Source organism: Anser brachyrhynchus, assembly GCF_964034855.1.
Source record: "Anser brachyrhynchus genome assembly, chromosome: 5".
Classification (NCBI taxonomy): domain Eukaryota; kingdom Metazoa; phylum Chordata; class Aves; order Anseriformes; family Anatidae; genus Anser; species Anser brachyrhynchus.
In genome coordinates, this window is record NC_137699.1 from 54,742,569 (window position 1) to 54,767,431 (window position 24,863).

The 24,863-nt window shown below is 34.1% G+C and overlaps 1 protein-coding gene across 3 annotated transcripts in view; it reads left to right on the forward strand.

Annotated features, from left to right (window-relative positions):
* The window catches only part of PPP2R5C (protein phosphatase 2 regulatory subunit B'gamma), an 81,401-nt gene extending 57,428 nt beyond the window's left edge, over positions 1-23,973 (forward strand). For 2 of the 3 annotated variants that reach the window (XM_080593919.1, XM_080593921.1), the window contains 12 exons: positions 1,182-1,292; positions 1,946-2,038; positions 2,144-2,274; positions 4,202-4,261; positions 6,332-6,440; positions 8,399-8,452; positions 11,481-11,651; positions 12,174-12,301; positions 13,845-13,946; positions 15,969-16,041; positions 18,423-18,539; positions 21,354-23,973. In XM_080593919.1, coding sequence (XP_080450045.1) covers positions 1,182-1,292; positions 1,946-2,038; positions 2,144-2,274; positions 4,202-4,261; positions 6,332-6,440; positions 8,399-8,452; positions 11,481-11,651; positions 12,174-12,301; positions 13,845-13,946; positions 15,969-16,041; positions 18,423-18,539; positions 21,354-21,485 — 1,281 coding nt within the window. In that variant the 3' untranslated portion in view covers positions 21,486-23,973. The remainder of the gene's footprint in view (positions 1-1,181; positions 1,293-1,945; positions 2,039-2,143; positions 2,275-4,201; positions 4,262-6,331; positions 6,441-8,398; positions 8,453-11,480; positions 11,652-12,173; positions 12,302-13,844; positions 13,947-15,968; positions 16,042-18,422; positions 18,540-21,353) is intronic. The other variant, XM_080593920.1, reaches the window with a different exon arrangement.
* Positions 23,974-24,863: the final 890 nt, after the last annotated feature.

Consider the following 24,863-nt stretch of genomic DNA (forward strand, 5'->3'; position numbering starts at 1 on the left):
TGTTGTACTTTCATTTATGATTATACGTATTGCATATATTGATGCAATTGTGATTATATCTGATTATGTGTATTTTTATTTACATTCAAAAAATAATACAAGCAACATGCATTCAGTGATGAAGTGGTTTTACCTAGAAGAGGACCTCTCAGAAAAGTGTTCTGTGTCAAAATTTGTTGCAAAATCATCAGTCTGACAGTACCTGTGGTGATCAATGCACAATGTGCAGGAGCACAGTCAGGACCCATCTTCCCTAGAATATTTCTGACCTTGAGATATGCAGAGGTTCCTTAAATTTTACCTTTACTTTGATGCTTTTTACCTTTTAAGATTTTAAAAAACTTTTTTTCGTCTTGAAGAGAGTTTCAAATCCCTAATAATTTTTAAAGGGCTTTGTGGCAAGTACTACTTTGATTCACTCACATTACAAATCTGCATCTAGACAAACACTTGACAGCACAAAATATATTTATACCTTTGTACTTGTGTGCATGTGTGGTTGCGTATATGAACCTTGAAAAGCAATTCATCTTTGTAGTCTGCTCCTCTTCCATGAGGATGCCAAACTGTTTTCAGGGCTTTGAGAGCTCAGATGAAGTGAAAGATTCAAGATTGTGCATTTCTCCCCTCTCAGTGCCCCCATGATATAAATGGGCATGGTTTAAGAGAAGTACCACTAGGAGGGGAACAGAGCAATTTGTTTTTAAAGTGTTTCCATATTTGTACACCCAGAGTATGATTTGAAAGCGATAATCGTTTACAGAATAGTTGCAGGTAATATTTGTTTTGCAACTCTGGTTCTGACTTCTACTATTGACGGTTGTTGTGAGGCCCTTTACAGTGTATATATAACAATATTTGTCTAAACATTTATATATATATATTTGCTTGGGCTTTTAAAATATGCGTGTTTATATGTGTCTAAAGAGATGACATAAAACATCCTGTCCGTAAGTTTGTGCTTTCAAGAATATTGCATGGAAGACTGTTCTCCAAGTTTAAAATCTTTAAAGAAAAATAAATTTACCTTGTTTTTGTTTAAATTGCCAGCTTACATATCTTGCATTTTTGCAAATGTTAACTAAATAGGTCATGTTAAGAATTCTCAGTGAAAACTGTCTTTGAAATCTTTTATAGTCATTCATTTGTTTCAAAGCTCTTAAAGGCTCGTGTGATTTCAGTTTGCAGTTAATATGTTTCGAACATTACCACCATCTTCCAATCCAACGGGAGCAGAATTTGATCCAGAGGAAGATGAACCAACTTTAGAAGCTGCGTGGCCTCATCTACAGGTACTTAATGAAGACTAGGAATTCGTAATTTAACAGAATTTTAGCATTAAAATCATTGTTTATTGACTCAAAATGACTTAGGTTAGGTGTTTATATCTGTAAGTCAATTGCATTTCTCTGCTATACCTAAAATACTTCTTGAATTTATGCATAATCTTTTCCAAAAAAAACATTAGTGTATTGGAGGTTAAAGGCTTGCTGTTTCTTGCAGTACAGATGCAATTGCTGTGACTTAAATGGGCTTCAGGTTGTCACTAATTCCTTTGATCTGACTCTGGCACAGTTCTGGCTTTGAGAGGTACTATGACAAACAGAGGAGAACAGAGAATTTTAAAAACACGTACTTCTGAGCATGATGAATATTAGATTATTCTGGGTCCCATGAGGAAAATCTAGCAATGGAGCTCAGCAGAATTTGAATGCAATTTAAAGAACCTAAAGTTCTTGCTCTAGATAAAAACATACTGCATTGGGAGGGCAGGAGCAAAGCTTTCATTGTGTGCAACATATATTTTAAAAAAGTGTGCTATACAAATATAAATAAAAACAGTCCTGTTCTGAGCAACTAATTAGTAATTTTGGTAATGTACTGCTTATAAAATGGTTTCTTGTTTAAAAAACTAATACTGTTTTTTGTCGGACTTTTTTTTCAGCTTGTTTATGAATTTTTCTTAAGGTTTTTAGAATCTCCAGATTTCCAACCTAATATAGCTAAGAAATATATTGATCAGAAATTTGTATTACAGGTAAGGTTTAAACAAAAAAAAATTAACTTCAAGCTCCAAAACCATATTATTTTACAATGCATTAGGTTCAGGTAAAGTGCATCTTTTCTTTTTTCCTCTTTGCAGCTTTTAGAGCTTTTTGACAGTGAAGATCCTCGTGAAAGAGATTTTCTCAAAACAACTCTTCACAGAATATACGGGAAATTCTTAGGCCTGAGAGCTTACATTCGGAAACAAATTAATAATATATTTTATAGGTAATGCATTTCATAGCTTTTGGGGGGGGGGGGTGCTTCTAGCTTTGGTACGCTTTTCCACAAGTCATTATACTGTGATTGTTTTACACTCCTTCTATCATGCCTCTGTTTTCTACCCACAATGAATGTATGACACTACCCATTTAAGAAACTAGCAAAAAAGCTGCCATATACTGGGTACCATTCCATGAATGGGACCAGCAGTACCAGCTGCTTATCTTCTCTGTATGTGGTAACAAGTGAGCCTTTAGAAGAGATAGAGAGGAGCTACTTCAAAATAATTGGGAAGCCTTCACTCTTCTGCAGACAAGAGCTCTTGACTGGCCATGTCTAGAGCCAGTATGTCCTCAGGTAAAAATATATGTATATAATTCATTTCTGAACTTTTCTTTTTACTTGCTACTTCTGATGCTTTACTTTCAGGGGTAGCAGAAGCAAAGTCTTCAAACACAGATGGTTCTGGTGTGTGGCTTTTAGAAGACTGAGAAATGTTCTAGCCATTAAATTGACTTCATTACAGAGAATGCAAACTATTATAGTTTTCCATATTTTTTCACTCTGAAATTTATATGAGAGATGATGTCATTTGCACTGTAGAAATAACCTTTCTCTACCAAGTTGTAGGGGAGAAAATCAAACAGAAAAAGTCTCATTTATGTAATATATTTGAGCTGTAAGTTGAAACTTTTTGCATTTGATTGTAAACTCATGAATATGAACACCAGGGAGGAAAGCTGTGTCAACTTCTATCTTGAATTAAGGGATCGTACATGACAAACTCTTAAAGCATGTGTAGAATTTTTCAAAATATTTCATTTTCTTATACTTTTTCCTGCAAGTCTTCTTACATAAGCCTAGTAAGAAACAGAAGTGTGTGGTCTTTGTCTTTTAGCCACTAATCAAAATTACATAAATTCTGTCCCCATGGTATGCTAATCTTATTTTTTCTACTATGAAATATATATTTTTTAAAAATTATTAAGCCAATATGTTCCTGCTTATTTAGTCTTAAGGTTTTCATATCATTGTCTTTAGTTTTGCTTAAAATTGTCCTGAATTATATAGAGAGCATTTTAAGGAGAAAAAAGTCATATCAAATAGTCTGGATTAAAAGTAGTTTTTAGTATGTTGGTCTATGACAAGTTTTCAAATAGGAAACAATTTTCTAATAAATGAAATTGATACTATCTTCTATTAGGTAAAAATTTTGATAATTATTTGTAAAATACCTGAAGTTGTGCATAGAAGTTTTTCAATAAACTTACACTCAGGCAATTGGGAAAAATGCAGGAAAGGTGATTGCATGGTAAATTACAGTGTTCTGTCAAAAGAAAATTCAGGAAAATTTGACTTCCTCGGTTTATTACAGAGCCTTTTGTGTGCATAGGAATCTGTAATGCCAAATAGCTCTTCAGATCCATAAGCAGTAACTCTTTGAACACCTTGTGCTTGAATGTGCTATAGAAGGTTGAGTCACGGCGTTTGATTATGCCAGTTGCTCTGTGTTATTTTAATATTTAAAGCATTGTTTGCTCTGTTCAGTTCTGCATTATTGAAATGGCATGGAGTATGATTGGAAAAGGCTCAAATGAGTGTACTATTGTTAAATGTGGGGGAAAAGAGCAAGCGTGAAAGTTGAAAGCAGCTTGATGTGCTCTCAATTTATTTCTGTATGGAGTGTTCATGTTTTCTACAGAACAGGGGCTCCAAGAACACAAAGTGTCACTGTCTTCAGAAGAGTTTGTAAGGCTGTTAAATTGTTCTGGTGAACTCTGCAAAGTTTCTTTTCCACTGTATGCTTGTTTTCTTTCTACTGAGTGACTAAAACTGGGGAGGTGAAGGCTACCTTTAATGTTAGATGGCAATCTTGGTGGTAGACTTGCATCTCTGTTTGGCAGTAACTGAGTAAAACTTTTCATTTATTTAGGTTTATTTATGAAACAGAACATCACAATGGCATAGCAGAATTACTGGAAATACTGGGAAGGTGAGTTGTAGGTTTTGTCTAATTAGACTTGCTTCATCCTCAGAGGAGGCTTTAAAGATTGAGTTGGGGATTGCAAATTGTTATGAGACAAGATGAAAATAGCTTCCTAGCATGTGGCAAAGCTGTAGCTGAGGATAAATTTTGTATAAGAGTGCAGAAATGGAGTCAAAACTTCAATGTTACAGCAACATTTTTGGGGTGTGACAATTTTTTTATATCATATTTTTAAGTCTTATTTTCTAGCTTAGGAACCTTGTGATTAAGATTAGTTGTAATGCAGCTGTGATTAATGTGTAACTAATTGCAATTTGTTTAAAAAATCTTCCAACTTTACTAAATGTGTAGCAGGTAAACACAGGCAGGACAGATAGGTTGTAAGTTCTCAGAAGCCTTCTGTTAATCTCCTTACAGTAAACTTCAGTGATGCATCTGAAAGCCCTTGAAACTAGAATTGTACAACATAAAGCTGATAGCCCAGTCAAAACTGGTGTGGTTTTTATCAACTGATTTCTCTCATCTATGTGCAAGTTTTTATATACATAATACACTTTAAAAGTATAGTTAATTTTACTTTACATTCTTTTTGTATCTTTGCATGTAAAAATAAGTGTAATGTCACTTAATTTTAGAAATATGTAAATTTCACAGGCTCAGATAATGAATCAAGTTGGCAGGGACCTGTGGATATCATCTAGTCCTACCCCTCTGCTCAGGATGTAGTCGGTGAGAGTGGGTTGTTCAGGGCCATGGACAGTCAAGCTTTGAATATCACCAGGGGTGGAGACCACAAGATCTCTGGGCACCCTCTTCCGCGTTGGACAACCCTGAGATTAAAAAGGGATTTTTCTTCTGAGTGAAACTTCCTGTTTCAATTTGTGCCCCTTGCCTATTGCTTTTTCATTGTGCATCATTAAGAAGAGCAACTCTGTTTACACAGTCTCATCTGATACTGTTACACATTGATAAGAGCTTCTTCTCTTCCCAAGGCTAAACAGTCCCAGCTCTCTCAGCCTTTATGGGTATGTCAGATGCTCCAGTCCCTTAGTCATCTTCATGGCATTTTGCTGGACTCTCTCCGTTTTATGTCCATATCTTTCCAGTCCTGGGGAGCCTAGAACTGAACCCACCACTCCAGATGTGTCTCACTAGTGCTGAGCAGAGGGGATGGATCACTTTCCTCAACCTGCCAACAGCTCTGTTCATAGTGCAGCCCAGGATGCTGTTTAAATTGAAAAGATGTTTTGTAAATTCCCTATGTCTACATGCCTGCCTGGAATAATTATTTCATTTTCAACTAAATATTCAATGATTAACTGAAGTTACAAATCTATCGTTACATCTACATGCTATAAAAGTAATGAAGTAATACTGATCAAGATATACTGAAGACTGTCTAAAACTGAAATATGGAGCTAAATCTGCAAAATTTACTGTCACTGACTTTTTCACTTTAGGTTTTTTAGGTTGGCTTTAAGTGTTAACTTTGGAAAAAAAAAAAAAAAAATTCCCCTCAGGTTTCCAAATCAAAATTTGTATCGTCTAAATAAGGCTTCTGTGCTGTAAACATGCTATACTGATGGGCTGATATTGATGGGGATGGGTTCTACAAGTATTTTAGCAGTCCATGTCTTTTTTTTCCCTTGTTTGCTGTCCTGGGTCGCTCTCTCCGATATTCAGTCTCAGGTTCATTCTTTAATTCGGTGATGATGCTGATAGGAATATGTATTCAAAGCTTTGTTTGTAGTGAGTAGTTCATAACAAAAATTGGAATCTGAAGTGCAAACATAGTCGTATGTGTTGCTTGGAAGAAGAATTTAGGACCTGTGAAAGATTTGGGTGAGCTGTGGGCAGATGTTGATTTGACTGTTCTATTTATTTGTGTTCTTTAAAGAGCTGGATCAAAAGTGAAATGGTCTCTGGTGCATGTGGAATCTGTACATTTTTCTGCTACACTGTGTTTTCCAGGAGTTCTCAAATGTGCTATGAAAACAAGGGTTTGGTACATGCTGTACAGTAGTGCAGTTTTTGAGTAATTGCTGACTTTTATTTTTTAATTTCCTTCCCTGACAGCATAATTAATGGATTTGCCTTACCATTAAAAGAAGAGCACAAAATATTCTTATTGAAGGTTTTGTTACCACTGCACAAAGTGAAATCACTCAGTGTTTACCATCCACAGGTAAGTTTTGTCTGGTGCTATTCTTAATAACATAAAAAGTGCAAAGGTCTGCTATGATTGGCACCTTCTGTTCTAACCTACCTGAGATGGATTGGTCTTTCTGTTCCCCTTACTTCATAAACTAATTCTTCTACACCTTCTACTGACTTGCATTCATATCAGCAAGTAGTAGACATAGGGTTGCCTGTCTTCTATGACATATCTTACTGAATGAAATAAGACACTTCAAATGAGTTGTGTGAAACACCAAAGTAAAGTCACAAATTCACATTGAAACAGCAGCAGATATTCAGAAAGATTGCACTGACAAATCCAGATATATGTGATGAAAGCTAATTTCTATAATCAATTTAAATTTACTTTAGAATAATGGAGAACACTAGCTATAGTAATCTTTGTACATTCCTCAGATTACCTGGGCGGATTCCTTGGTAGTAGTCATCAAAAACAAGAAAGGAATTGGGCTAACCAGCTTAACTTCCATAAATGAAAAAACATTAGAAAAAACATTTAAGCTGTTTGAGATGTGCAGTGATACTCCCATTTAAAAATTTTAATTTGGGATTGTTGGCAAGTGCAAGGGATGTAATAGTTGACTGTCTAGGCACAAAGTATCATGCTTAGAAGTGAAGTTGGTAAACGCTAATTCAATCTAATCTTGCATCTGCTTGAAATTAATACACATAGTTATTACTAGTTCACTTTCTCATAGCAAATCTTAAGATTTACAACTGTTTTGTGCTTTTTTGACTAACTTAGGTGAGTTAGTTTTTGACTAACTTAGGCTATTCCACATGTGTGTGGACCTTATGAAGATAGATTTGCTTTCTCAGTTTCGTAGTCTATTCCTTCGTGTTCATTTCCAAGAGATCTGTAAACTTTTTCTTCATAACAGAAAGATGAAATCTCAAATAGAACAGTAATTTGCGGATTGATTTCATCACCAAAAATAGGTGCAAATTCCCATTCCCATGCAAGAATCTCATTTGGAGATGATTTGGAAAGTGACTGTTTCCCTACTGGTAACAAGAGGAGAGGTTTTTAACCTTCCTTCTTGTAAACCAAAGGAGGCACCAGCAGATACGCAGGCTATTGCCTCTCCAACAGGAGCTGATTCAGCCTTTGCAGTGCTGGCTTCTGACTATTTGCCTCAGGGAAGTTCTGGAGTTCATTGTATTAAAGTGAGCAATTACGTTTATATGAAGGAGAACTTCTAGGACATGGATTTCTCATTTGCTTTAGAATTAAGTTTCTTTAATTAAAACCAGCAAAGCAAAAACTATGTAAAAACAAGCAGGGCATTTGAGCAAAGATGTAGTAGGTGTGAGTAAACAGTGTGATCCTTTGTCCAAACATCTGTTTTCATGTTGATTTCATACTGTTTAATAGTGTATCTTTATCAGAGGATAGAATCATTTAGCAGTGAGGGCTTCTTCCCCAGATTTGTAACTGCTTGTTTGTAGTCTCTTCTCCGCTTTTGCTATCTTCTCTTTGTATATTAAAAATCACTTCAGTATCCTAATTCATATTAGAAAGAATCGGTCTTACTAACCCTATCTTTTTGTATCTCCTTGTTTTCTGGTAACAATTTATCAATTCTGATCACTGATCCACTGTATAATGAGAGAAGAGTAAATATGGTTAATTTCTGTTCAAGCCTTTCTCCCCCTCTTGTGAATTCTGGCTTTCTCAAGAGACAGTATACAGGTCTTTCAACAGTTGAAAGTTTGTTTCTGTTACAACCCAGAAGATGAGTACAGACTTGAGATAGCTGGGGAAAAATTGTTAAAGCATATGTACTCTTTTGTTGTTTTTTAAATTGTCTGCCAAATAACCTTGTAAAATTACAGAAAAACTGTTGTTTTTATCTGGATTCAGTAGTGTTCTCCAGTTATTCTACTGATTTCAAAGTGTGTTCAGTTTCACAAGTGTTAATAAAATATTCTCTTTTATTTTAGCTGGCGTACTGTGTAGTTCAGTTTTTGGAAAAGGACAGCACACTTACAGAACCAGTAAGTTTATCTTGCTATTATATGTTTTTAGAATATTAATATCTCTTTCATCTGTAGACTGCTTAAAGAGGTTTTAGGAACAAAGTATTGATAGGTGATTGTTTTTAATCAGAAGAGTCAAATATTTAATCATTTTGATTTATCAAGTTGATTTTTTTTCTCAGAAACCGTTTGGAATGCTCAAAATGAATTAATGCAACTTGAAAATTGTATCTTTTAACAAACAGAAGAGATTTTATTGTGCTTATTTTGTTCTGGCTGACTGGATCTGAGACAGTTGATGCAGAAGCAGTTTAGTCAGATGCTTGCTTGCCTGAACTGTGCTGTGTTGAGAAGCTGATGATATGCTAGAGCACAGATTTCTGGCACACAGCTACGTACTGATGCAAGGCTTTTGAGTCAGATCCTGACTTTTGAATCAAATACCAACTTGGACATAAACAAAAACAGATTTTGGTCTGGCTGCACATAGCTGAACAGATGAATACTCACTGTCCTACGTAGTATATAGTGTTTTGCATCACTAAGCCAACACATTTAATCACTAAGTTGCAATCTGTAAACGATTGCTAATAACAAAAGTGATTTAGAATTAGATTATAACTGTTTCCATTGTAAAGTGAAACTGAATCTTAAAGCAGTGTGCAACTGAGCAAGAATTCTCTTCTTCTTGGAGCTTCTAGTCTTTAAAATACCACATCTTGTACATTCTGACATTTGTGCCATATGAGATCATGAAATCTTACCTTTCTTCCAAATATCAACCGGGATGTTACATATTACATAATTGGAACGGGCTGCCCAGGGAGGTGGTGGAGTCACCATCCCTGGAGGTCTTTAAAAGACATTTAGATGTAGCGCTTAGCGATATGGTTTAGTGGAGTACTTCGTGTTAGTTCGGAGGTTGGACTCGATGATCTTGAGGTCTCTTCCAACCTAGAAATCTGTGATACTGTGATACTGTGATATTTCCTAGTACGAATTTGAATTAATACAAATCCAAGTTCTTTTTCCTTTTTTATCCCAAGTTAGTACATAACGCTTACAACATTTTTTAATCACAGTGAGTAATGCATGTGCTAAGTTCCCTTTCCAAAATTCCGGTCATTACAAAATAAAAGCCTTTGTTTCCCCTCGTAATTGTCAGATAAGACATTTTTACATCTTATTTAATAAAATCTGCATAAATTTCCCAAGGCTTCATTAATGACATAGTATCTACTCCAACAATTAAATGGATACATACAGTAAACATACGCTGATTTCTTATTGAGGTATTATTTCATTGATTGTGTTAAATTTTACTTGTAGTTTTTAAGCTTAAAAAAATCTGGACTTTTGTAAAAGTATCATCCATTTCAGAAAATAAAGAATGCTCTTTTTTTCTAAATAAGAGAGAGTTTGGTGTCTTAAGACAAAGGCTAATGGATTGTCGTAACTTAAACTACATCAAAGCTGTATAGAAGCTTTTTAGGAGAGAGTTGTTGGGGGTTTTGCTTGTGTGTTTTTTTCCAAGAATTCTGTGCCTTTTTTCTTCAGTTCTACATCTAGAACTAGACAAACACTGTCATATTTTTGTTCTTTATGTGACTTTTTAGGTTGCTTTATGTACAGTGAGCAGTGAGTAAGAATTTAATTTCAAACAGTCTGTGATGTGGTTTTGTCTCCACAAGAGTATATTGCATCATGAAGATAAAAGTACTTCCATTGCGTTTCTTATTCCCAGAGTATTATTTTTAAAATATGGGATGCTTTACTTAGTATTAATCAGACAAGCTAAGAACAATCATAAGCTATACAGTTTTCAAAAAGTCTGTTGAAATAGTTAAATTGTATTGATTTAAAAAGAGGTACAATACAAGATTTTAATAGTGCAGTTGCCAGATGAAAGTTAAATTTCAGAGAAAAAGATACTGAAATACAAAGTTTCCTGCATACTCATAGAAAGTAACTCAGAATGCAGAACGAGGGAAAGAATTGGTTTGCATTGGTTTAGTTTATCAAAACAACACTAGTTAAAATTACTGTCTGACATAGGAATGCAAATGTCCTGACCCTCCAGTGACTTAGAGTCCTAAGCCCTGTTTTTTTAGTCTTTAACCACAAAACAAAAGCATTTACAAACTTGTGCTTTCAAGAACATACTAATTTCTTATAAAAAATCTAAAGTGGAGCGATATGTCAATCATTTTGAAATATTATTTGAAAAGTCTTATTTGAATATTACTAATAGCACAGTATTCATTATGCCTTCAGTATAATTTTGCATATTTTTGAAGTTACTTAATAAATGATGATGTAATTGATAACTCCATTAATAAGTACAATGTCTAAATATATTAACTTCTAAGCTGATATCACTCTTCAGGCTTAAGTTCTTCAACGTACATATTCAATAGATGAAACTTTGGTTTTCAATTCAGAGGCCTTACCCATGGATGCGTAGATTCTTTCTGAATACTTGTGAGCCCTCTGAGAGACTGCTTCCTTTTCTGTATCACATTTTATGGATCCCCTTAAGACTGTGACTATAGTAATGTAGTCAATTAAATAAAACTTAATGTGTAACAGTAATCTGCCTGGAGTAGTCAGTCACCTGTCAGTCTGGGTATTTATCGTCTTTCCTGAAAATATAGTGATAGAGCTTAATTTCTTGAGCCTTGAAGTGTTCCTCCAAGAAATAAGAGCTTGAAAACTGCTGTCACTTAAGTGGCAGATATTTTTCCCATCATATAGCAGCAAATTTGCACTTTGAGTTGATGGTCACGTTAAGATAGATGTCAGGTTACTTCCTCTAGTCTTCTGATTGAAGAAGTTTTTTAACGGTATAACTGTCTTCTAAGAAAATGTTTTTAGCCTTATCAGCTGTTATTTCTGTGACTGAGCCACATCTGATTGCTACTGTCATGTGGGACAAGAAATTTGAGGGTTTTGTTCTGTTTAAAACATTGCACTTCTTAATGACATGAGAATCAGTACAAGGCAAAGCCAAGTTCTTATGAAAACTATGTTCACTTTGCTTCTACAGGTTGTAATGGCACTGCTGAAATACTGGCCAAAGACTCACAGTCCAAAAGAAGTCATGTTTTTAAATGAACTAGAAGAAATTTTAGATGTTATTGAACCATCTGAATTTGTAAAAGTTATGGAGCCTCTCTTCAGACAGCTAGCCAAATGTGTGTCCAGTCCGCACTTTCAGGTCTGTACTTCCTGAATGTACAATCCGATGAGAATTTTTATAGAGTGAACTTGGTATTATTTGCTGCTGTTCACCATACTTAATTTTATTTCTTGCAAAAAGTCTTCAATTCTGGCAAAAATGGGGTATCCAAATTTTAGCATTATTTCTTTCCAAGAGCATAATACATGAGTTCATATTGGCTAATTCACTTAAGCTCTTCTGTTAGGCATACCACTTTTAAAAGCATCTTTCAGAAGCACCTGAACCTTTTCAGTACGTACTGTTTGCATTTCACTCGTTATGATAAGAGTTCTACAGATACTCTTTCTCTGGGCGAGAAAAAAGTCTCTGCTTGAATTTTCTGTTGAAGAAAAAGTAGTTTTTCTGTCCTTCCATGAGTAGCTTTCAGTTCATGATACAAAAATCCAAATCTCAGTTGCAATTTTTTTTAACCTTTCAATTATTTTTACCAAATGTTTCCATTATATGCTCTTTAAGGGATTGTCTGAAGAAGTGTTCCTTTTTTCCATGTTGTCTTAGGTGGCAGAGCGAGCATTATACTACTGGAATAATGAGTATATTATGAGTTTAATTAGTGATAATGCAGCAAAGATTTTACCCATCATGTTTCCATCCTTGTACCGGAATTCAAAGACACATTGGAACAAGTAAGAAACATTTGTACGAATAAAATTGTGCCTTCTTTTATGTCTAGTTTAGGCTTGAAAAGTGGTTCAGATCTTATCTTTGAGTTGATAGTTTTAAATGTGCTAAGCTGTTTATTCTATGACATTAAAGTTACTGGGTAAGGAGGAGATTACTGTAGTCAAAATATTAAATATTAAGAAATGAAGAAGAGGATAGCATTTTTTTCTTTCTTAATTAAACTGTTTTAGTACATCTAATCCATGACACTTTTATTAATATAAATTTGGCACTAATCCATAGTTTAGATATTTCTAAAGACAAGCTATGATTTCTGATATCTAACCCCTTTGCTCATTTGCATTTCTTCTAAATTCTAGTGGAATGTGTTGTAGATCAGGAGTTTTATTTTCCTTTACTTTTCTTGTGTGTTTTTTTCCCCTTTTTGTTTACTGTTTTCTTTCTCCATTGACTATTTTAACTTTTTTTCCCCACAATAACATAGTACTTACACATGAAAACAGTTCTGGTCAGCTCCTTTCTGCAGCTGTTCCATTGTGAAGGGCCTCTTTGTTTGAGCAGTTGTGCAACTGCTGGGATGGTAAAAGTATCACAGCCTGGTGCTGGCCGTGAACTGAGGACTGATGAGGGTTCGGCCAAAAATACCTAATAAATCTGCCACTAAACATAGGAAAAGAAATGGAAGATAAAGTGATGTTTAAGTGATTGATTACTGTCGCTGGTTTTAAGCAGTAACAAATAATGTACTTATTAATAAACTGTGATTCAGTGATGCAATTCTACATAGTCAATATGGATTGTCAGTTATTTTTCTGGCTTTCAAGGCCATGCAGTCATTTTGTTCTGAGCAAAGTCATGCTACCCCGTACAGCTGCACTCTCACTTGCGACTCACATGCATGATACAAAGTAATCACTTAACTGATTGCTTCTTTCTTTGGTTGTAATAATCAGTAAGAGATTAGACTAGAATTGCAAATTACGCTGTAGAAGTAAGTGCTTCATAAGTCACATGGGGTTTTTTGATTTTTTTTTTCTGTTGTTTTCCACATCACTTTTCTAACACTTTTCCAAAGAGTCCTGGCAAAATTGTGTTGAAGTAAGTGCTGTTGCTGTGTGGCAGTTTTCAAAATGAATGGTGTCTTTTCTAGGCCCCTTGTAGTTCCTTTGATTTGTCAGTTCCCAGTAAGTTACTTGTATCAATAACTTTAACACCATCTTGCATTTTCTCTAATAACTCTAGCTTGGTTAGTGTCAGCTACTAAATTTCAAACCTAGTCCTCTGATACACATAGTATTAAAAATTAAGTTAAAGCTTCAAAAGTATATGTGACTAGTACCATAGAGTAAGTAAACTGGTAATTTTAGCACTCATGTTAGCCCTTCTGAGGGTGGACTGAAACTTCCATTAACTAGTGTTGTTTCCATTTTTTTCTGAAATGATGTAATTTTCCAGTTATGTAGGCTATTGGCCTCTGTTGACCAGGAAAAAATAGATTTCAAAGTTTAAAGTACTCTGAGTTTCAACCAGAAGTTTTACTTATAGGACAATACATGGCTTGATATACAATGCTCTGAAACTCTTCATGGAGATGAACCAAAAACTGTTCGATGACTGCACACAGCAATTTAAAGCAGAAAAACTGAAGTAAGTTTTTATGTTAGTGTGTCTGTCTGTTCTTGAATAATTTGTTCAGAGTGCTTTAGCTCTGAAAAACTACTGTCTCTCTACTGGGAAGTTGTGCCCATTTGATTACAGTACAAGTCTCAAAATTCACTTGGTGAAATTTCTCATATATGAACTCTTTAAAATCTTCAGAATAGGGTGCTTCATGTAGTCTTTGCTGCAGATCACCATCTTCCTGATGAAAAGTAATTTTTGGAGAAAGATGCTGCTAATCGCGGAGCCCAGCGTAAAAGATCTCTTGAACAGCTTAGTTTACATCCTGTGTTTATTTTAGCATGCTTTATTTACCCAGTGTTGTTTTCTCTCATGTTGCCACTTGGTTCTTCCCAAAACACTTTTTGTGTGTTTTCAGCATTGCATTGTGTGCGCACATGTGCATGTTTTCCTTGAAATTCTCCAAGACAAAGTTGTCGCTTTTTTGTAATACATTATTTGCCAGAAGAATCCTGATGAGTTTAGTACATTCCTGCATAGGCCAGTGAAACAGCAGGGAATTGGAAGCTAGAACACTTCTGGTTTATGCCCAAAAATGTGGCTAAATCTTATGATAATAATGTCACTTATCTTCTGTTCCTCTTTTTCCCGTTAGACATAATTTTGAGACCCAGAAATCAAATGTATTAATCATATGGTGCTTATTTTAGAAACTGGGGAGCATAGTTAGAAAGGCAGTATTGAAAATACATCAATTTGAATTCCATTTTTAATTTCAAAGTGACCAAGGATTCCCTTAAGTAATGTTTCAAATTATACACCTATATTAAAACAATATACTGGAAGCAATATGAATTTCTAATGTGGATGAATTTGCCCAAATTTTGAAGGCAGTTATAACAATTTCAGTAGAAATAAGCTTGTAGTATAGCATAAATTTTTAAGATACATATCATAATGTGAAATTTTTTTTTTTGTTTTTAAAAGAACAAAGACTATACATCTCTCTCTTCCCTTATAGCGAATAAGTAGAACCCATTTTAAATTAGAAAGCAGTCTATTCTCCTTTGTTCTCTTTGTTTGTTTTATGCCTATTGGCTTTTTTGGTTGTTTTGGGGAGTTTTTTTGTTGTTGTTGGTTGGTGGTTGTTTGGTTGTGTTGGGCTTTTTGTGGTGTTTCATTTGAATGTGAACTAAGGCAGGCAGAGTACTAAGGGTTACATCAAAGCAAAATAAAATCCCTCACCGCACCACAGCTTAGATGGGGTGGGTGTCCTTCTACCCCACTCCAAACCTAGCTTAATGAAAAGTTGGAGACAAATTGTGTGTAGACTTGTTTTTAAGTATGGATCATCTGCTCAGTGTTTTGAAGTCTGAAAGCCTTTTTCAAGCACTCTTGAGCTAGAAGCCCTTTTAAACTCTGCCACCTTGCAAACGTGTTTGTTCTAGTCTGTGCATGAAGTTGATTATCTATTAGAATGGGGAAAAACAATTTTTAAAATTTAAGTTACATCAGGCATAAATCACAGAATCATAGAATATCCCGAGTTGGAAGGGACCCCTATGGATCATCGAGTCCAACTCCTGAATAAAGAATCAAACCTTTTCGCTTCTTTTTAGTGTTCAATACAAAATATCTCTGGGTGTTTTATTTCAAATTATTACCTGAAGAAGTTGGGCTGACAATAAGAATCCCTGCCCTTTATATATTAAAAAGTTTTTTAAAAAAAAAAATCGAAACTTTTGAGTTGTAACCATTTAAACACAGTCACAAAAGACTAACTGGTATCAGTCGGTTTGTTGCTTTCATAAGTGCATTGGTGTTCTTGTTTTTGTTTCCTTTTAATGTTGTTTTTAGATCATGGGGTATTGATACAATGCAAATTGTCCTGTCAACAGTAGGTGGTGTTTTGGGTGGTAAGCTGGAACAAGCATAGACAAATAATTTGTTCTGGTGAAATTTTTCATACTTAAGAAAATGTACACAAGTTGTGATACAAGATTCACCAAGCTTCTTTTGCTATTTTTGCTTTTAAACTTTTTTTTTCAGAGAGAAGCTAAAATTGAAGGAACGGGAAGAAGCATGGGTTAAAATAGAAAATCTAGCCAAATCAAATCCCCAGGTATTTAGAAAAGATTAACGTAACATGTTCATGTTTAAATACTTTAGTTTTGTTAAATATCAGTGGGGGAAACAGGTCTGACTGATCATGGAAATAAAGCAATTTCACTAATTGTATTATGAAAGATATACAATAAAAGTACTTTTAAAATTTGTAACCTTTCTCTTGTGCAAGTAATTATTTAAAAAGAACAAAAAAGGTTTCTGAAAAATATGATGTGAAGTACTTTTTCCTTTTCTTATAATAGGAGATATACTGTATTGCGGTTTGAAAAGTTATTGTGCAAAATTATGGAAAATATAGAGATGCCATAAGTGGTTTCTCTTGAAAAGCTGTTTTGCAAACAATATATTACAAAAGAGATCTTTCTGCAAACTGTGAGTTATGACTGGTCAGTTTTCCTCTGTGTCAAATGGATTAAAGTAATATTGTACATTCTTGTCTGCTGCATTTGTTTTCATATTTGCAATGGGCTGGTCTTCTGATGGACCTGCATGTCAGGTTCTTGCTAAAAAGGAAAACATCCTGTCAGGCACTTGTTGAAGTAACTCGATATTATTGAAACTTTGATAAAGAAAGGTTCCTTTAGACTACTTATTTTGAGATCATGGGATGGTTCAACCTGGATTTCCCCCCCACTTACCCACCCTCCCATTGCTTGGGAAATGCTATTTTTATTTTTTAATTAAAGGTCATTTTTCTTTATCTCAATCATGCTGACTTGCTGCTATGAGGGAAAAGAAAAGTTTCAATTACTTTGCAGCAAGAAACTTACTGTACTGTGTCTTTGCAACTCTGAGTTTAAGTGGTGGAAGATTGAGTAATGGTACTCTATAAATGGAAGCAGGACACTTTATGATCTCAGTGCTATTTTAAAAGAAATTATGGGGTCATCTTTTTTTTCAAGGGAGAAGGAATTTCATAAATGTTTATTTCCTCTTGTGGCATTTCTCGGGGAACAACTACTAGTGTGCTCAAATAAAAAAATGTTCAAATCAATTGGTACCACTATTGACAATAGATCAGTTAAATGAATTTAAAAAGAACTATGTGTAATGAAAGTAGCAATGATTTTTCAGTGACAGAACGTTCTCTAATCAGATAGTCCATACAAAAGCCCTGGTTGAAGAGTGTTTGATATACACGGTCACTTCCTAAAATAAATGGTGAACTATGCATGTCTGACTAAAGAAGTGGGTAGACTTGTGGTAGTAAAATATGCAGTACTACAGAGTAAAATTGCTTGTCTTCCCAATTAACTTTATAACTCTTATAACTGTTATAACATTTTCTGAAACTGGTAAGCACAACCTGTATACAGTATATTCTGTACAGTAGTCTTGAAGAAAGCTGGTAATTGCAAGCAATTTAAAATATGATTAATTTGAACACAGAATGCTCCACTGAATAAAGAACTGACATAGGTGTATAGGTGCTTCTAGCATACTCTATAATGGATTTTAGCAGTTCCACTTCCCACCCTGAATTTCTATTAATGTTTACTTTTGTCTATTTACTGACAATTCTTGTTCAGAGCTATTCCTTACTCTACATGGCATAAGAATGCATTTTAAGATTTTTAGATCTTGATAACTTGTTAAATCCTTGCTGTCAGTGTCATCTAACATGCATTATATTATGGGTACACTTAGATACTAAAATATTTTTGAAGAAAAATGGTTGAGAAAGTGCCTGTGTGTGTTCATAAATGAGTTTTGGTTTAAAGACCACATCTCATCTGAGTTAAAATAGAATTTAAACTATTGATAAATCATTAAGATTGCAATATTTTGATTTAGTTTACAGCAAACTTTAGATACTATACAATTGTTTTCATAGCTTTTTTAATTCACAAAATACTTGAATGGCTGCTTTATTAAACTTCTCTGTCTTAAGCAAGTATTTCATTTTGAAATTATTTTACATCTGTATTAACCAAATTGGTTTTTTAACAGTATATTTTCTTTACAAATACAAAATTGCACCAGCAAGTTAAATCATTGTGTTTAGGTTGCTACACTGATCATAAATCAGTGACAATGTATTAATAGACAATAGACAACGTATTAATAGGGTTTCGGTTGCCAGAATAGAAAATCAATACTGGCAAAATCTGAATATATTTTAAAATTCAGTCTCAGATGAAGCATAATTTTTGTATTCTGACTGTATTTTTCAACAGGACATTTCTGCCAAAATGAAAGTATTAGAGTTCCATTTTTCTCCATCTTTCATGTGCACTTGGGAGGAAATTTATTACTTGGTACCTAGAAACATAAGATAAGCTAATCTCAATTATAACATTCAGGTGCTCTAAATCACTCTTAGTGTGTAGGTATTACTACTAAGAATGATAATTTTAACACTTTGCATTTTATTAGTACCCAACATATAGTGACACGAGTTTGATGAACAGTCCTGTTGCAATGGAAACAGATGGGCCTTTAATTGAAGATTTGCAGATGCTGAAAAAGACAGTGAAAGAAGAGGCTTGTCAGGTAAAACTATGTGAAAATAATAAAGCACTCATTACAAATTGAATTAGTAAATTATAAATCTGGCAGAGTTGCTCTTAATTTTATTTACTTTGTTAATCCTATAAATGAATTTGAGTTACATTTTCATCTCTTACTGTTGTCTCCTAAAGTAATAAACTTCATTAGAGCTGCAACTTTAAAGTGATACTGTAGCAGCAAAGAATATATTATTATATACAGTTATGCTTGTGGGTCTGCTGTATGGGTCTCTTTAGATAGTTCTGCAAAGGTTTTGTTTCCTTTCAACTTAGAAATAGCTGTCTGAGTCATGACAGAAACAAAGGCTATGCTTTAAGGATAATTAAAAATATGGCTAAAATCCAGTGTTCTATTCTCTACATACCAGTTTTGTTTATTAAAAAACATTTAAAATAGTCAGATTCTAATGATGACATTTCTTTTGTCTGTTATTCAGAGCCTTCTTTTTGGCTAAAGCTACTATATCCTGACAAAATTTATGAAGTGTCCGCCATTAAACTTGTCTTGCTTACATGTAGGCTGTTTTCCTCAATCCACCATCTGTCATGTTCCATTACCTAGTAAAAGGCAGAGTCTCAAGGCCATTCCAACCATTTTGTCTTTGGCTAATGCTTAGTGATCTTCAGGATTTTTTTATATTCAGTTAAATGGAACAAGAGTCCTGACATTAAAACTAGACATTTGGAGAACTATTTGAACTAGGAGCTAATGGAAGATGGTAACAGGGAGCACTGCAATATCACTAAGATGTCTGGTAGAATGTCAGTAATATGAATACGTCTATATCCAGCAATTTTTGAGACCAGAGAAGTGATCTCAATGAGGGGTTGAGATAGGAGATAAGTTCTGTTAAGTTAAACAAAAGAATCAGACAAGGAATTTAATGAAAATAAACATATGGTGAGCATAACATTCCACATTAATTTTGTAGAATTCATTAAATAATTAAAATTATATTTCTGCATTATTGTATTTTATGTATTATAAGAAATATGTCATTTCGCATCCAGTAGGTTGAAGTTAAAAAATTTATATGTATGTATGCCCCAAAGTTATGCTCTGTGATGGCTGGCTTTTAAACAGTCACTTCTGGAGTGGACTGCAGTGAAGCTAATGGAAAAGAAACAAATTGTAAAAATAAATAAAATTCCAAAACTTAGTTTAGAACTGTTGAAGCGTTCTTTAACCGTCACTCCAGGTGCATGCTTCCTGCTTTTCTCTGTTCAGAAAGTGTGCAAGAGGTAAATGAGATTTTTCAAAGATAAAGATCCTGTCTTAGCAGAGCTAATGGGATGTTTTGAAGCAGGAGTTACTATTAACAGAAACTTAGAGATATCTCTGAGAAGTATAAAGCAAGAGGATTGGTAAGTAGCTTGCTAGAGAGGAAAAACATTGATTAAGGTTTAGGGTACTGTAGATAGCAGGCTAAATGCAGGTAGGATTCTTAAATTTCTGAGTGGACACTGTAGAGAGAACTACGTATCCCTTGCTAAGTACTATCAGAAATTGATGTTAAAACAATCTACAACAGTTACCAGTTTAAAAAAAAAATTAAGTCAAAAGCAAAACCTAGTGTTCTTAAAACCAGACTTGAGAAGTGAGAACTATGTCAAGTTCTATACAGTTTCAGTGAAAGTAAGGCTTTGTGGGAGGTTCGGAATGTAGCAGAGTGTCAGTATTGAAGAGGTGCTGCTAGAATGGCTGAGGACAGTAGAACAGCTTTTCTTCTGTACTGGACTACAGCTTTTCTTCTATACTGGACTCTGGCAAAGCTGAATTTGGCCACCATGTATTACTAACTTTGTGAACATGCTAGTGAAACAAAGGCAAAGTAAAAGCTGCTCAGTTTTTATATGGGCCTTTTTTTTTATATTTGAGTCCTATTATAGGGCTGTTGGGGAACAATGGAAGAAAAAAAGAGTGAGAATAAATGGTTGCTTTTCTGTGTGAGAAGAACCAAACAGCAGCATGCCAGATTTATCATGTAACGTTCACTGTACCTGAGAAGGAGGGTGAGAAATGTGAGGTGACACCACTTACAGATTGCAGTTGTGTGGGTTAAATGAAATTGTACAGGGTGAGAAAGTGCAGACCTAACTGAGCTCGTATGTATGGGGCAGCGTAACAGATAGGAAAGGGAGGGCATGCAGGGGGATGAGAATATCTGCAGAAAATCAGTCACCCTTCTCAGTCATCTTACTAGGTTTGTGTTCATGCAGACAACTCAGAAGACTTTGAGGATAATTTGTTAAAGAACATCAATTAACATCAGTGATCTAACAGCTGAATTAGGGTAGATGAGAAGGACGTGAGGACTGTATGAAGGCATCATTATTTAATGATACTTTGAAAGGAATATTGTCTGGTTTTGACAGAGCATCAGTACTCTAACACAGGAGAACCTTAATTTTTCAGATATGTGAATGGTGCAAGCATGAAAGAAACTAAGATCATTTATCTAGGATGTAAAGAAACACAAAATGAAAAATGTTAAAAGGAGAGGTTTTTTTATTTTAAGGAAGGTTATAATCAAGGGACAATCATGGTAGTAGCATCATAAATGCTAGCAGCTCTCCTTTTTTTTTTTTAATGTTATTTTCTTCTTAGTAAGAAGAAATTGTTTCAAGACTTGAGACTGGATAGCTGGTGGAATAAACAGGAGACAGTAAAAACTTTTTTCCTTATTTTATTTCAGTCCCTGAAAGGAAACTGAACATACTGATATGGAAGAAATATTTTAAAGTAATTGTTCAGTAATTAATATTTTTGGTTAACTTTGTTCCATTTTGATTTCAGGCACAGAAAGATCAGAAAAAAGATCGTCCTCTTGTGCGACGCAAGTCAGAACTGCCTCAGGATATCTATACCATGAAAGCCTTGGAATCACATTGCAGAGCTGATGAATTAATATCACATGATGGGCATTAAACTATTCACAGTGAAATATTATTTTGAAGGAAAAGTTGTTTTGTTTTTTGTTTTTTTTTTTCTGGACTCAGTTCTACAGTAGAACTTACTTTTTTGTGCCATACCAATCAGTTACACACAAAGTCAAAGCTTTCTTCAACCCAGTTCTGTAGGCAATAACTTAATAGAGTATGCAGCTCAAGATTAGTAGTTCAAACAATGGTAAATTACCCAATTCCAAATGCAGAATGTCGGGTTGACTATAATCAAGTGGACACAATTTCCTGGAGGTGTTATCATAGTACCAGCTAGCTGATAACGTAGTTTTTTATCTTCATATTTGAGAAGAGCATTCTATAAACTATTTCCACCTAAAGAAATGAATGACCAATAGTTGGTACTAATGATAAATGTGTATTTTCAAAAGCAAAATTATTTCAAATTTAATAATTAAACTTTTTGTAGGATTTCTCAACTTTATAGTTGTTTCCACGTTATTGCTGTCTTGTAATATACCAGCAGTTTTGAAAATACACAATTATTCTTTCATACTTTAAAACATGGCTTACAAACTGGTAACTTTCATGACAATCCTCAATCATGATTCCTTTATAAGAATTATGTAAATTTTTTTCTCCTTTACTTAGGACAAAGATATAGATCTATATATTCCATGTCCTAATACTTTATGTATATTTAAAGCCATATTTTCCAGTCTCTAGTATATAATACGGCACCAGTATTTGAGATGTGAACTGGTAGAATAATTTTTCCTAAAATGAAAATTTTGTTTATGATGACTGGGAATAAACTGAATATAAAATTTCATTTTAATTTTTTTCAAGTCAATAAAATACTTTTTCACTGTTTTCTCCCTTATCTGAGCTTTTAATACTCAGCATTTTTCTTGGGCTCTAGGAGTTCAGTATTCCATGGCAGATATTGTGTGTCATTTCAGCTGCATCAGTTTTTATCTGAAAGATGAACATAGCCTTTCAGGAAACAAAACATTACAAGCTTGTGTAATTAAGTAAAATGAGGAAAAGAACAGACCCTTGAATTCCATTCTGCTTCTTTTTTAAGAGTCTAAGAGCTGAGGGGATAGTGACCATAATTTTACCGTGAAAATATTTTTTTGTTGTAGTTGTAAAGAGCATATTTGCTGCAAATACACCTCACAAGTGAACTGAAAATGCATCTGAATTGCTGATGATCTTCAAATGCTGCTATATATTCCACAAGATTACTTGCATGTAATGAGCTTTTTGTTGTAGATGGAAAAGCACGGGAGGAAAATCTTTTAAAATATAGTGCTTTGTCTTCAATATTTGATTTCTCTCAGGGTGGCCAGTATTTTGACTTACTTATCCTGCTTACAAGCTGTTTGAAATGTGTTCTGCTATTCTAAGTGGGTGGTTAGTTTCTTTTGTCTCTGGCAGTAACATGATATAACTATGTTTAATGTCTTGATGCATAAAGAGATAAAAACGTGGCTTCTTTAAAAATAGTTTTGTTTTATTTTTTAAGGAAGTATAACGTCTCCTGCATCCATGAAAATATTGCGCAAAGCAGACATTCATAGTAACCTTGTGCAGATGTAGTGCCTGCTGTTTGTTGGTTGCATTTAACATACAATTTCCAATATTTGTTACATTGTCTATTGGAAGAAAATTGTTGGTGGTAAACATTGGCTTACAACAACTAAATTTAAAGACCAACCCAACCTTTAAGTGGAACGTCCACTGCATCTGAAAACATTTCCTGTAAAACTTGAAAAAGAATATGCTTTACCATTAGGATAAACTATATTAAAAGAAGTTTAAAGATGCCTTCTCCTTTTGAGGGAAAAAGGGTGCTTTTTTAATTGTGTAAAGCAATGTCTATGTATTTTGATATACCATTGTTTGAACTTCCATCTTTAGCTGGTAGATTATCAGTTACCTTTGATTTTGGGTGTTCAGTATGTTTGTGCAAGAGGTTGCTGAAAGGAATTATTCTTATGTTACCCAAGGGAAAAAGAAAATGTATATCAATGTTTGATTGATTGTGTGATGCTCAACCTATAAGAACATCTTTCACTGTCTAGATTTAATTTCTGTTCTTTATTGAAGATAAACACTCACCAAAAAGGGAAATGTTTAGAGACTTAAATTTCACCATAAATTTGTATTTGAAGTTTGGGCCACTGGACATTTGTTTAGGCATATTCCAAAACCACTAATGGTTTAGGGTGTTTATTATCAATATTTATATACTTATAACCCTTTACTAAACAATTCTAAAACTAATACGTGCAAAATAAAAAGTAGAATTTTGGTGACTGTTGTTCTTCATAAAGTTCTGTGTTTGACACCTTTTCCTGTTCTCCAAAATTACACCTGTACATCAGGAATGTCAAAAGTAATATTACAAGTGTCTTTTTAGTGTGGCTTTAGTATGGCTTCATTTTAATATTGTACATACATTGTACCTTGTTTTATGGTAATAAGTAATAAAAATGTAGACTTCATATTTTGTACAGAATCGTCCTATGTACAGAATAAAAAGTTCCTAGAAACAGCAAAAATAGGTAAGTGGAACAATTATTTTTCATTAGACAATTTCTGTAACACTGTTAGTGGAATGTTAAGTTCAAATGTACCTACATATTTTTTAACATTTTGTAATTCAATTTTTTGTTCTGGCATTGTTTCTGAAGAACTTCATACACCTGCCATTTAATATGCTTTTATCTAATTTTAAAACAAAACAACAAAAAAATGGTGTATTATATGGACAAATAAAGAACGTGTGAATTTTACTTGCTCATCATGAGACTAAATTTAGCTCAGGGCCTTGGGGGGTGTGTTCAGATTATCGTAGTTTGCAGAATTAGCTATGTGAATTAAAGAATAATATAATTTCATAAGTTTCACAAAATACTGTAATCCTGAAAAACAGGAATTTTATGGGAAGATTATTAATAAAGGTATAGGGGCTAATATATATTCAATAGAAAAAGCAAACTTAGCTTCTAGAATAGGTATCAGTACTGAAAAGAATTTGATAAATTTCCAGTCCACAAATATGAAAACATTTTATAGCATAATATTTTCCCATGTAGCGCTTCTATTGACAGGCTTCAAACAAAGTAGCCATAAAGGATTATGGTGTGGGTAGGTGATGACTGGTCAGATGGCAAGGATGTAAGAAAAGATCTTTTTTCCCCTCTGGAACCCTAAAAGTCTCCAAAAGAACTAAGGTAATGACTCACAGAGAGCTTGACTTTCAAACAAGTAGTTGGGGTGCAGGGGGTTGTTTGTTGGTTGGGGTTTTTTTTTGTCTTTTTAATGTTAATACCTATCTGTTCGGGTTTTTTGCTTGTTAGAATTTTGTTTGGGTAGTTTGGGATGCGGGGAT